Genomic DNA, 13,809 nt, shown 5'->3' with positions numbered 1-13,809 from the left:
CCCATTGGGAGCCAGATGCTGAGGTGAAAGCTCATGGAAGTACCCCCGATAACCTTCCTCCTCAGCAGACATCCCAGAAGCCTCCTTCAAACAGGATGTCCCTCACTTCCTCTCTCTCTCTCTCTCTCTCTCTCTCTCTCTCTCTCTCTCTCTCTCTCTCTCTCTCTCTCTCTCTCTCTCATCTATCTATCTAATCCTCCTGACTCCCTCTCATTCTCTGTTTTTTCTTAATGTTTTTTTTTTTTCTGAGACAGGGTTTCTCTGTGTAGCTTTGAAACCTGCCCTGACACTCACTCTGTAGACTATGCTGGCCTCAAACTCACAGAGATCCACCTGCCTCTTCCTCCCTACCGCTGGGACCACCCGACCCCACCCCCACCCCCTGGCTTTTTCTTAATAACCCCGTGTTTACTTCCTATCAACTGATTGCTTACTTAGTCTCTGGACCTGTGGCTGACTTTATTTAACTCTGTTCATGATACTCAAGCAGAAAGCTCTTAAAGGTGTGTGCAAGGATAGAGCCACACCACAGCTAGAAACAGGTTTTTCCTGATGTAATCTGGGAGTGTGATCAAATGTCCTGTAACAGTTCAGATTTGGGGGATAAAATTGAACCCAGGGCCTCACACATGCTAAGCAAGCACTCTGTGACTGGGCTGCATTCCCATCCCTTGTGTATTCTTAAGTAAAATAAACCTTTTTTTTTTTTTTTTGAAGCTAGGATTGTGCATTCGGCCAAGGCTACTGGGACTGGTTGCTACCAGCACTGCTTGCTTCTGCTTAATGAGTCACAGCCCATTACATTTATTAGCCATCACTGAAAGTGTTTTTGTTTTTGAAAACACTGTATGAACCCAGTTTGTCCCTGAACTAACTCACAGCACTCCTGCCTCAGCCTCCAGAGTAATGGAGATTACAGAATGAGCCGCCATTCCTGAAAAAATCCTTTAGACAACCTCTGCTTTAAGGTCTGTGTAGCTGGCGTGATGTTGCATGCCTTTAAATCCCAGCACACTCAGGATGCAGAACTGCAGGGCAAGACCCTGTCCCCTGTCTCGAAAGAAAGAGAGAGAGAGAGAGAGAGAGAGAGAGAGAGAGAGAGAGAGAGAGAGAGAAAGGAAGGAAGGAAGAAAGAAAAGAAAAGCACAGTATTTAAGAAATTTATGTATGTATTTGTTAGTTGTTTGAGACAGGATTTCATTATGTAGTACTGGCTAGCCTGGAGGCTGCTATGTAGACCAGGCTGCCCCCAAACTCTACTAGATAGCTGCCTGCCTCTGCATCCAGAGTGCTGGCTCCAAAGTGTTCACTGTTTCACCTGACAAGGTTTATTTTACTCTTAGTCATGTGAGTGTGTGGTGGGGTGCAGGTACCTGAACATAACTGTAAGCACCCAAGGAGGCCAGAACTGTTGGATCCCTGGAGCTGGAGTTGCTGTCTTTTGTGTATCCCAGTCCTCTGCAAGTGCAGTACCCGTTCCTAACCTCTGAGTCATCTCTCCTGACCTACAAGGTATTCCTTAAGAACATAAGTACCTGCTGGGCATCGGTGGCGCACGCCTTTAATCCCACCACTTGGGAGGTAGAGGCAGGCAGATCTCTGAGTTTTAGGCCAGCCTAATCTACAGAGTGAGTTCCAGGACAGCCAGGGCAATGCCGAGAAACCCTGTCTCGGAAAACCAGAAAGAGAAAAAAAATATGTGGCGTATTACCAAGATATATACTTAATATGTAGTATATATTAATAGTATACTTAACATTATAAAATAGTATTCTTAAACACTAAAAATTGCACGCTTAAGCATTATTAGAATATTTTGCATCTTAAACATTAATTCAAATAGAAAAGGATAGCCTGGTGTGGCTCATGGCTCCTACCTATAATCCCATCTCCCTGGAGACCAAAGGATAGAGGCTAGCACACTGTGGGTTCTAGATTGTAACAAGTAAACCATCATATTTTGACAGTGTGTGTGTGTGTGTGTGTGTGGTTTTCTATGGTGAGTCCTGGGGTCAGGCAAAGTGGGACAACATTGTTACAAAGTCTAGAGACCCAAATCTCTGGCTAGGTGCACCTGTACAAGCCTGAACACAAATGGCTCCATACCCTTGGTACCCAGGCACCTCTCCTTTCAGAATACTGTAGTACTTTGTTGAGATGTTAAGTTCCTCTCCATCTGTATTCCCATCTTGCCTTCTGGTGACTTAAAAGGAAATGTGCTCTGCTGGTGCTTCCCATTAATCTTCCAGTCCTATTGGTGGATTGTCAGAAGACGTGAGTCTATCTGACCAGGAATACTGCCATGGCTGGATCTCCTTTGCCTGCACTTGACGACTGAAAAGCTAGCAGGATTCTGCTCCGCTGAGGTTGCCAAACCGGCCTGCTTGGGATCACAAAAAGCATCTCCTCGTCTCCTCCCGTTCTTTGGCAGGGAAGAGGTCACCATCAGCAACAAGCAGACCAGTATTCATAAGCGGCACTGACCAGAATGTCCCAAATGCCCAAGCCGGGCTTACTGAACAGCATCGCAGAGGAGGCCCACTGTGGAGCACACCTACAGGCATTGCAGCTCTTCTGTGATGACGACCAAGTCACACTTTGCAGCAAGTGTGTCCAGTCTCCTGAGCACATGCAACATGTGATACTTGGGATACAGGAGGCTGCTGAGTATTATAGGGTAAGGGAAATAAATCCAAAGGAATCTGGCTAACTCCCGTTCGATGATGATCAATCGACTGAACAGACAAGTACTTGTTCTCCACAAACAACCCTTGGAAGTTGATTAAGAAACACCACAGTAGCCAGTCTGTGGTGGCGCACGCCTTTAATCCAGCACTCGGAAGGCAGGTGCAGGCAGATCTCTGTGAGATTGTGGCCAGCCTGCTCTACAGCGCTAGTTCCAGGACAGCCTCCAAAGATAGACACTATCTCAAGAAAACCAAAAACGAATAAACAAACAAAATGAATCCTTGGGTCAGCTGGTTGGCAGTGACACTCGCCTTTAATCCCAGCACCATGAGGCAGAAACAGTCAGGTCTCTGTGACTTCCAGGACACTCAGGATTACACAGAGAAACTTGGGCACACGTTGGGGGGGGGGTCCCTTGTTCTTATGCAAGGAACTTATCTGCAATTCTGTGATCTGTTTCCCTGTAGAAGTTACTCCAGGAAACACTGGTTATTTTGAAGGAGAAGCTGGAAGCAGCTAAAAGCTTACTGGCTGAAGAGCAAGAGAGAATGGTGATGATTCAGGTGAGATGAGGTTTATCCTGCTTCTGGGGAGAGGGAGCCTATCAATAATGATAGAAATTAGGTAATACAGTATCAACAAACTAAAAAAGATGGCGGAAGCTGGACCGTGGTGGCGCACACCTTTAGTCCCAGCACTCGGGAGGCAGAGGCAGGCGGATCTCTGTGAGTTCGAGACCAGCCTGGTCTATAAGAGCTAGTTCCAGGACAGCCTCCAAAACAATACAGAGAAACCCTGCCTTGAAAAACCAATAACACTAATAATAATTAAAAATTAAAATAAAAAGATGACGGAGCAGGAGAAAGTATTTGGAATCCATAAAGGGAAGAAAGCTAATTTCTTTAAGATTTATTTTTTACTAGTTCCAAGACAGCCTCCAAAGCCACAGAGAAAACCTGTCTCGAAAAACCAAAAAAAAAAAGATTTATTTTTTAATAAACTATTTAAGCATTTAAAAACACAGTGAACCATCAAGAAATTATAACTCTTAATTAAACAGTTCTTTACCATATCCTCCTCAAGTGACAATATTAAACGTATAAAATCAAAGTCACAAAATGTTGATGTTTCATATGTGTACTTAATAAAGTAAGGACACAACTAAGTACATAGGAGAAGTCTTGGACAAGCACTTAGGAGACTAGGGTTCAGGTCATGACTCCGCGTGTAGATAGCTCTGTGACCCCTTCTGCACATCAATCAGGCTACCGTACTTTGCCGTTCCTGTTTCCCAGTGAATGTCTGTCAGCCAACTGTTTACAGCACTGAGTAGCACTATCAGTGTTCTGTTCAATGGCATAAAATGCATAATGTATGTTAACTGCCTTAAAGATTTATTTTTATCTTTATGATATTTAAAGTTTTATTTTAAGGTTCATTTACAAATATGTTTGAATCATATAAGTTGGTGTCAAAGGAGGTCAGAAGTGGGCGTTGAATCCCCTAGAGTCAGAGCCAGAGCCATAGGCGGTTGTGGGCCGCCCGGTATGGGTGTTGAGACCTAAACTCTGGTCCTCTAAAAAGAATAGCAAGTTCTCTTAACCACTGAGCCATCTCTCTATCCAGAAGACTAATTTCTTGATTAAAAAAAAAAACTTCAAAGTGAAGGGGGAAAAAAGAGGAGAGAAGAAAGAAATTTAATTTTAAAAATGACCAAAGAAACAGGTTCACAGAAAACAAAGTGTAAATAATCTTTTTTGTGAGTTAGAAATTAATCCTTTTTAGTTTAATTTTTTGCTTGTTTTGTTTTTTAAATATAAATTACACAAACAAAACAAAAAACTAGGGCTGGAGAGATGACTTAGAGGTTAAGAGCACTGGCTACTCTTGCAGAGGTCTTGAGTTCAATTTCCAGCACCCACATGGTGGCTCACAACCATCCGTAATGAGATCCAGTGCCCTCTTATGGCCTGCAGGGATACATGCAGAAGGAATGATGTATACATAATAAATCAATAAATCTTAAAAAAAAAAAACTAATAGTGACACACAGCTGTAGTTCCCAAAGTTGGGAGGGTAAAGCCTAAATTTACATGGTGACTTCCAGGCTAACCTAAGCTGGCTTAGCAAGACCAGTCACAAAGGAAAGCGCTCCAAAAAAGAACCAATAAAAAAACTCACAGCGCACACGCGCACACAGACACACACACACACACACACACACACACACACAAAGCCTTGGGCAAGGGTGATGTGACTCAGTTGGTAAAGTGTTTGCCTATTACGCATAAAGCCCTAGGTTTGGACCCCAGCAAAACCAGGCATGGTGGTGATGTCTGTGATCCAAGTGCTAGAGAGGCGGAGGCAGAAGGGTCAGAAGGACCAAGGTCAATCTCAGTGACCAGCAAGTTTGAGGCCAGACTTCATCTCAAAACCAGAACAAAAATCATAGCGTCTTTGTTAGAACCTTGCTCAGGTAGGAGAACCCTGCTGATCTCTTTAGCCAAGGGTCGTAGCTCGCTTAGCTTGTTTGTTTGTTTGTTTGTTTTGAGACAAACTTTTCAAGGAGTTCACACTGGTCTCAAACACAGCATTCCCCTGCCTCAGCCTCAACTACCCTAAGACTATAGATGGCGCCTAGCCTTGCTTCCTCAGCTTCATAAGTGGGTGAACATGCCTCCATCCACAGAGTTCAGTTTATGGTTTTGATGGTGCGCGGGTTGAATCGTCATGGAATCCCCTTTTGTGGTTGTGGAAGGATGCTCACAGCTGCTGTCGGTTTCTCCTGTTTAACCTGAAATCTGTAACATCTGCGATTGACGAAGGAAGAAGAGCAGAGGTTCAAAGAGATGGTCCGGGCTGAGTACAAGATGAGATTCCGGTTGCTGACTGGCCAGGTGGAGCTGCCCGCTCTCGGACTGCCAGCCTGCACCTTTGAGGAGGACGTGAAAGAAGCTCATGAGAACCAGCTGAGGAAGTTTAGTACTGAGCTCGAGCACAAGTCGCAGGAAATGATCCGGGTAAGAGAATATTCTGGAAGTTTATAGCTAAGCAGTGTGTCCATCCCCAAATAAATTATTCAGTCACAGCTGCATGTGTGCAGAGTGTATGTGTGTTCTCACCTGCAATTCTTTTGTATATCTCTGTCCAAACACCTCTAGAGAAGCAAGGAAGGAAAAATAGACCCGAGCATTATTGTTCATATTCATTATCTCATATTACACTGCTAATATACTTGCATCCGTGGAAAGACACATGGCTAAGATTGTGGTGATATATCATTTATAATCTAATAAAACTTGCCTGGAGATTAGAATGCAAAGTCAGCCACAGCCATAGAGGCCAGGCAGTGGTAGTGTACACTTTTAATCCCAGGACTCAGGAGACAGAGGCAGATGGATCTCTGTGAGTTCAAGGCCACTCTGGGCTACACCAGAGTAAATCAGTCTTAAAAAAGAGAAACAGAGCTCACATAAAGGCGATTTCACTACCTGGGATCCCACACCCTTAATCTCAGCACTAGAGAGGTGTGTTAAGACCTCAGGATCTCTTGTGGCATTCAGTCTGAGGAGTCCTAGAGAGAGTAGTCAGCATTAGCCATGTCGAGGACAGGATCACCCCTTCAGCCTAGGTGGAGATAAGAGCTAGTGACTTTGCTTTTCTGATCTTCAGCTTGAACCCCAATATCTGCCTCTGGGTTTTTTATTATTCCTGTTACATAAGACAGCACTACTAAGAGTTAACCTCAGAAGACAGGTTTCTGGGACTCTCATTTGAGTTCCAGTAGTTACTAACCAGCCTTTAGGCAAACTTGGGCCTGTACAGCTCACTGTCTAACCCAGTTTCTTTGGCTGTAAAATGGAAATGGCAATGACCTCTAATTCATAAAGTTGCTGCAAGTTTTGGCTGACGTAACCCACAGAGAGCCCTTAGACAGTGCCTAGTACATAAAAAGCTATCCTTAAATAGCAGGCACTGTTATTACCATTGTGATCTTTAATGACAACAGGAGATTAAATGTAACCTATAGCCTTCTACGTGAGCCTTGCAGCATGAACTAGGAGGCAGCTGTACAAGGGAATGCTATTTGATATGAGGCAGGGAAAGCAGTACTCTTAAGTATCAGGGAGGAATTCTCCAAGAGAGAAGCAGGTTGCCAGATGAGAAATAAAATCTAATAGTTTTTTTTCCCTAATTAATATAACCATATGCTAATGAGATTAGGTGGAAGCTAATACCTTCATGAGGAAAAAAGAAGAAAACAAGTTATCAATAGCCTAATTATATAAGCATCTCCACTAATTGTTGATTAAAGTATAAATTTTAAATTTTGATTTTGAGTAGCCAGGCATGGTTTTAATCCCAGCACTTGAGAGGCAGAGGCAGGCAGTTAGAGCTCCCTGAGTTTGAGACCAGCCTGTTCTACAGTCAGTTACAGGACAGTCAGGGCTATGCAAAGAGATCCTGTCTTTCTTTCTTTTTTTTTTTTTTTTGGTTTTTCGAGACAGGGTTTCTCTGTGGCTTTGGAGGCTGGCCTCGAACTCACAAAGATCCGCCTGCCTCTGCCTCCCAAGTGCTGGGATTAAAGGTGTGTGCCACCAACGCCCGGCTGAGATCCTGTCTTTCAAAACAAAACTATCTTTGAGACAGTGTCTCATTCTGTAGCCTTAGCTGGCCTGGAACTTGCTTTGACGGGCCTGCCTTAAACTGACGAAAAGACACCTGCCTCTGTCCCTGAGTACTGGAATTAAAGGATACCATGCCCTAACTTACAATTTTAAGCAGTGGTGAGACAATGAACTTCTGAACAAAATGCCACACAGGATAGAATGTGGTATGTTTTTGGGTGCCTTGTTTGTTAATCTGAGTAAACAGATTATACAGACAATGCCTACTTTAATTTTAGCATATTAAACAATGAACAAAATTCCATTTATTTATTTATTTGTAAATGAAATCTCACTCTGTAGTTCAGGCAGGCCTGAACTCAAGATCCTATCTCGCCGGGCATTGGTGGCGCACGCCTTTAATCCCAGCACTCGGGAGGCAGAGGCAGGCGGATCTCTGTGAGTTCGAGGCCAGCCTGATCTACAGAGCAAGTTCCAGGACAGCCTCCAAAGCCACAGAGAAACCCTGTCTCGAAAAACCAAAAAAAAAAAAAAAAAAAAAGATCTTATCTCCGCCTCCCAAGTGTGGGGTTTAGGGGGTGAGCTCTGGGGGGGTCTATTGAAAGGCTCCCTGTTTCACAGAGAGGCATGTCTTTCCTGATTGTGCCGATTCCTCCGAGGAAAAAAGCAGGTTTACAGGCCAAGGTAGAATTAGTACATAAGAAAGGTGCAAATGACAATGGTAATGAGGACATGCATCTGCAGGAACTTAGCAACCTGGGGAGACAAAACATGAACAAACTGAAGACCAGTGAAGTCTGTGCTTCTAAGTTCCTCGGCAGCCTCCAGGAGACCATCGCGGACCTAGAGAAGAAGTGTGGGGAATCTGCCGTAGCATTGCTCCAGGTAAGCCTGGAGAAAACCCTTCCTTGACAGCATTTGAGAACAGAAAAGGGGGGAACAGAACTCATCAGGGGTCACTTCCAGAATGCCAGTGAGCTTCAGCCCGAGGTGAAGGCCAGGCAGCCATGGTCCACCTGTAAAATGAATACTGTTGGTGGAACTGTAAGTCAGTGTAGCCACATGGAGAACAGCATTGAGCTTTCTCAGTCCCGCTTCGGGCATATGTGTGAAGGGAATGAAATTTTGTGCCAAAAAACTTTACAGTGCTAGGAATGAATAAATGTGATGCAAATGCATGCCTCATGTGTGGATCCTTATGTTAAGTGTAAGTCAAGCAGAGAAAGGAAAGTACCGTTAAGATTCCCATTCATATGTAGAACTTAAATTGATGTCATCGAAGTTGACAAAGGATGATTAACTATGACTGGGGGAAAGCTGGAGAGGGAGATAGCAAGAGAGGTTGACTGGGTATTGAAGAGTTGATTGATAGATGACATGAGTAAGCTCTGGTGTTTTACTGTATAAGAATGTGACAAAAGATAATGACAATATACTGTATTTCTTTTTATTAAAAAAATCCTTTGAGGCTAGCGGATCTCTGAGTTCGGGCCAGTCTGGTCTACACAGCCAGTGCCAGGTCAGCAAAAGCTACATAGTGAAACTTTGTCTCAAATTTTTAAAAAAAATGATCATTTGAGAATTCCATATAATGTGTTTTGATCATACTCACCGCCCCCAAACTCTTTGCAGATCCACCCTTCCCACCCAATCTCGCTCCTCTTATTTTTTAAATCCTTCAAGATCAGTTTGTGCTGCCCAAATATGCTTGGATGTGTTGTTCCATTAGAGACCAGTTGCCTTACGGGGGGGGGGCTACACTGCTAAAGAAAACTGTCGCCGCCTGTCCCAGCAGCTAGTGGTTTCCAATAACTTCATGACTAGGGTGAGATTATGTGCCCAGCTCACCTCACCATGCTGGGACTTGGTCTAGCTTGGGCTTGCAAGGTTTTGTGGATGCTGTCACAACTGCGGTGAGTTCATATGCGCAACTGGCCTCCTGTGTCCAGGAGACAATGTTTTCTTGTAGTCATTTCCCCCTCTTTCAAATGACCCTGAGCCTTGCTCTGTGTGTGTGTGTGTGTGTGTGTGTGTGTGTGTGTGTGTGTGTGTGTGTGTGTTAGATGTTCTCTCTAGGTATGCTTCATAATGTTAGAATAGGGAATTTAGATCAATTTTACCATAAGACAAAAGTTTGAGGAGCTAGACATGTTCTGTCTGAAGCATCACACGCCATACATCCACACATCATGATTTCCCATAACATATCCTGGTGTGATATAGAACTGTTTTGTAAAATGATGTATCACCTTAAAAATTTCTCAGAGTAAGTTTAAAAGCCAGACATAGTAACTCATGCATGTAATGCTAATACTTGGGAGGGTGAGGCAGGGTCTCAGCTGGACGGTGGTGTAGAAAAATCCTCTCCAAAGTAATGACCGGTAACCTAAGTGGGTGGGTAGGGGGATTGTGTAATATCTACTCTTGTTTGTTGATATATATTGCATACACTGAAATCCTCATCTTCAGGGGTAAAGGTAGCAGAGATGGAATCTTCAGGAGGTGATTGACCGTGTCAGGTGGTGCTCTCCTCAGTGGATTAGTGATCTTATAAAAAGGTCTAAGATAGCGCCCTCGTTGGCTTTACCATGTGAGGGAATGCTACCTCACTAGGACCAAATCTGTGAATGATCAACCTCCAGAGTGTGTGGTAAGAAATTCCTATTGTAGCAAACTATTCCAGTGAGGGTGTTTTGGTACAGCCTGAAGGGACTTAGTATTTACAATGTTATGTAGCAGCATGCATTGTCTTTTCAAGAAGCTAGCTACTAAAAAACAATGGCAGTTAATGTCTTTTAAATTCTATTAGTATTCCTCTGTCCTTCGGGCACTTAACTGAAAAGCTTGTATGCTCATTCATAGTGTGTGTGTAGCTGTAGACTGAACCCCAATTCATACTATTTAAAACATTAAAAACATTTTTAAATAAATAATAAAAGAACCCACTGTGAAAAGCCTCTGTAGGTAACCCCTGAGGAAATAGTTCAGTTCTAGAGTTTAGCCTATTTCCAGACAACATGAGCAGGTGTGACCCAGTTACGTACCACTCCTGGCTTGGCTCCAACTGCCTTCTTGGCTTAGTGACCCTCCATCTGCTCTTTCCAAGTCTTACTCCCCGAGCAATAGAAAGCAAATACATAGGTACCATTTAAAAGATGAGTGCTCTGAATAAGTCACCAGGATGAGGGACAGGTGATGCTTCTCTGAGGAACAGAGCAAAAATATTTTTTCTGGTGTGTGTGTGTGTGTGTGTTGAAAACGAGAAAGACTCTGCTGCTCGACTGCAGTCATACACATAGTGTTATACTCTTAAGTGTGTTGGGCATGACTTATAAATACTTTGGCTCAAGTATCCAGTACTAATCTTGTCTCTTTCCCCCACCCCCCATAGAATGCAAAGCACTGTTTAAAAAGGTGAGTTTCTGAAAACAAGTCTGATGTCTTGGACATATGAGGGATGAGAATGCTGGGAAGAAATGAGGTTATATGTATGGTAAAAGTTAATGAGGTCAGCTGGGTGGTGGTGCACACCTTTAATCCCAGCACTCGGGGGAGGCAGAGGCAGAGTGGATCTCTGTGAGTTCCAGGCCAACCTGGTCTACAGAGTAAGTTCCAGGAGGGCTCCAAAGCCACAGAAAAACCAAAAGGAAAAGAGGAGGAGGAGGAGGAGGAAGAAGAAGGAGACGAAGAAGAAGAAGAAGAAGTAGTTAATGAGGTCCATTGTTTGAGAGAGGCTGAAACTAACATTGTCCATTTTTTTTAGGAGTGAGTCTCTATTGCTTCAGAGCCCAAAGCCAGCTCACATCACAGACCTGAGTTCATGCCTGTTAATAAAAATGAAGAAGGCACTACTAAGGTTCCAAAGTAAGTGGGTGTATCCATGAATACTGTTATACCCAAGTTATGTTTGCAAATCCTATGGTCATTCCCATCACCAACAATAATCTGCTTATGCATATTTTGTATGTTTTCTATATGCCGTAGGTATTTGTATGGTGCTGGGGGGTGAATGCCAGCATGTGTGTTAACCACAAAGAGATGAATAGCAGGATGCTTTGGAGACTTCCAAATCCACCCCCAATCACACACCTCCAGCAAAGCCACATCTCTTAATCCTTCCCCAAAAGTTCCACTGACTGAGGACCGCATGTTCAAACATATAAGCCTATGGGGACCATTGTCACACCATAGATGTACCATTTGTTAGACTGAAGTTGTCTAACAAAAAGGATCTAGATAATGGATACTACTTAGAAATCCACCTTGCAGAGCTATCAGGTTCAAGTTTCATTTCAAATTCCTATATTCTTTTTTCTTTCTTTTTGGGTTTTCAAGACAGGGTTTCTCAGTGTAGCTATGGAGCCTGTCCTGGAACTCACTCTGTAGACCAGGCTGGCCTTGAACTCACAGAGATCTGCCTGCCTCTGCCTCCAGAGTTCTGGGATTAAAGGGCATGCACCACCACTGCCTAGCCCCATATTATTTCTTACTAACGTTGGCATTTTATATAAGGAGTAGGCCATGACCATTCAGCGGGTATTTAAAGCTGAGGCTAGGATGTATCATGTGTGGGAGAAAATGCAAGTCGTTCAGGGTGCCTTGGAATTTGTATCTGGTGGGGAAAGCAATGTGAGGTACAAGAGAGTAAGTAGAACATTCCTTCGACAATAAGGTATTACCATGCTTTCCTTTGGTCCATGTAGTGCTGAGGGGCTGCCATCAGGAATATGTATCACACTCGGTAGTTATTTAAAATGCCTAGAACGGAAAAGCTCTCCATCCTGTACTATTAGCAAATACTGTTACTTCTGGAAGCATTGTGTTTAGAAAAGGTCTCTAGGGGATATCACTTGGATCTGAAGTGATACCTAGATGTTACTATCTGCCCTCCCCCATGTGGTCCATGTCTCATTTTTCAGGGTTCTCCTAAGTTGCACCTGCCACGTGTCCCTTGTTTGGAAGCTGACACATGTTAGAAACCATGCTCTGGCATAGTCTGCCTTACCCTAAGATTAACTGATGTTCTCTTCTTGCAGGAGATATAACTTTGGACCCAGGCACAGCTCATTCTTCCCTTGTCTTATCTGAGGACCTGAGAAGCATGGGATTTGGAACTATATCACAGAGTGTGCCTGACACCCCAGGGAGATTTGACTTCAGTGCTTCCGTGTTGGGTGCAGAGAGCTTCAGCTCAGGGAGTCATTATTGGGAAGTTGCTGTGGGACAGGCAACACAGTGGCAGTTGGGCATATGTGACTGTACAGAGAGAAAGAACAACATACCCCAGGCTTCCGGAGATGATAAGTTCTTGCTCATGGGGTCCATGATGGGGACTGATTACACCTTCTGGGTCTTTCCCCCCTTAAGAAAAGTCTGTATAAGAACACAAATGTACAAAGTTGGAGTCTTCCTTGACTGTGACTGTGGCCAGGTATCCTTCTACAATGTGACAGAGAAATCCCTTATTTACAGTTTCTGTGACCTTACCTTCCGAGGAGCAGTTAAACCTATATTTTCTCTTTGTATTCCAAATGGAGACATGAGTTCAAACTCTCTGACTGTCTGTCTCCCTCAAATCCATCCCTGAAATGCTGCTGTTGGCTCTTCATCTTTCTGAGTGGGAAGCCCAAGATCATAAGAGGCCAGAAAATAAGACTAAGACTTCACAAAGCATTTGTGTAATTAATCCAATAAAGCTCAAGATTTTTTTTTTGGTAATGTGGCTTTCAACACGTGTTCCGTGGAAGAAGTTATATTTAAGTTGAATAATTGATGGGGTCATCTGATGGTTCAGGGGACCAAGGCACTTGCGGCCAAGATTGACAACCTGAGTTCAATCCCTGGATCCCACAGAATAGAGTGAACGGACTCCCAAAAGTTGTCTTCTGACATTCATGTGCATACTGTGACAGTTGGTTATTGCCCCTGTGCCACTAAATAAACAAGTAAAATGCAATAATAAAAAAAGTGATGAAGGATGGTAGCATTGAATGCATGATTATATATGAATTAGAGAATGAATATAGTCTTGTTTTCACAGAACTAGGATTTGGACTGCAGACACATTTTTAAGAATGCTTGGGGAATGAAGTCTAATCGGGAGGGGGAGCAGGATGGTGTGTGTGTCTCCCAATGTGAATGGGTCCTGTTGTGAATACTGTTACTAAGGTGGAGGTGTCTAGTTACTTACTGACCATGGCCATCGGGACTTAGAACAGTTATTTCCCAAAGAGAGGGGTCTTGTGATTTCCCTAGACATTTTACCTGAGTAGTGAAATGTCAGAGAAAAAAGTGAATATTTAACTGTTTTAATTGCGTGTCTGTGGGAGGATGTGCTGGTGAGTGCCATTGCCTGTGGAGATCAGAGGCATCTCACCGCTTCGTCCTGGAGTTAGAGATGGTTGTCACTCAAGATGTGGTTGCTGGGACTCGGGATCTCTGGTCCTCTGAAAGAGTAGCAAATGCTCTTAACCACTGCACCATCTCTGTAGCC

The 13,809-nt window shown here is 43.6% G+C and overlaps 1 protein-coding gene across 1 annotated transcript; it reads left to right on the top strand.

Annotated features, from left to right (window-relative positions):
• Positions 1 to 2,488: 2,488 nt before the first annotated feature.
• On the top strand, positions 2,489 to 13,252 carry Triml2 (tripartite motif family like 2). The gene is made up of 7 exons (XM_005066651.2): positions 2,489 to 2,677; positions 3,156 to 3,251; positions 5,514 to 5,708; positions 8,061 to 8,201; positions 10,708 to 10,730; positions 11,080 to 11,180; positions 12,353 to 13,252. The coding sequence occupies exons 1-7, from the start codon at positions 2,489 to 2,491 to the stop codon at positions 12,901 to 12,903; spliced, it is 1,296 nt and encodes a 431-aa protein (XP_005066708.1). The 3' UTR covers positions 12,904 to 13,252.
• The last annotated feature ends 557 nt before the right edge of the window (positions 13,253 to 13,809 follow it).

Source organism: Mesocricetus auratus, unplaced genomic scaffold (genome assembly GCF_017639785.1).
Source record: "Mesocricetus auratus isolate SY011 unplaced genomic scaffold, BCM_Maur_2.0 Super-Scaffold_100026, whole genome shotgun sequence".
Lineage (NCBI taxonomy): Eukaryota > Metazoa > Chordata > Mammalia > Rodentia > Cricetidae > Mesocricetus > Mesocricetus auratus.
Note: the sequence above shows the minus strand (reverse complement) of the source record. Positions and strands in the feature narration are given on the sequence as shown.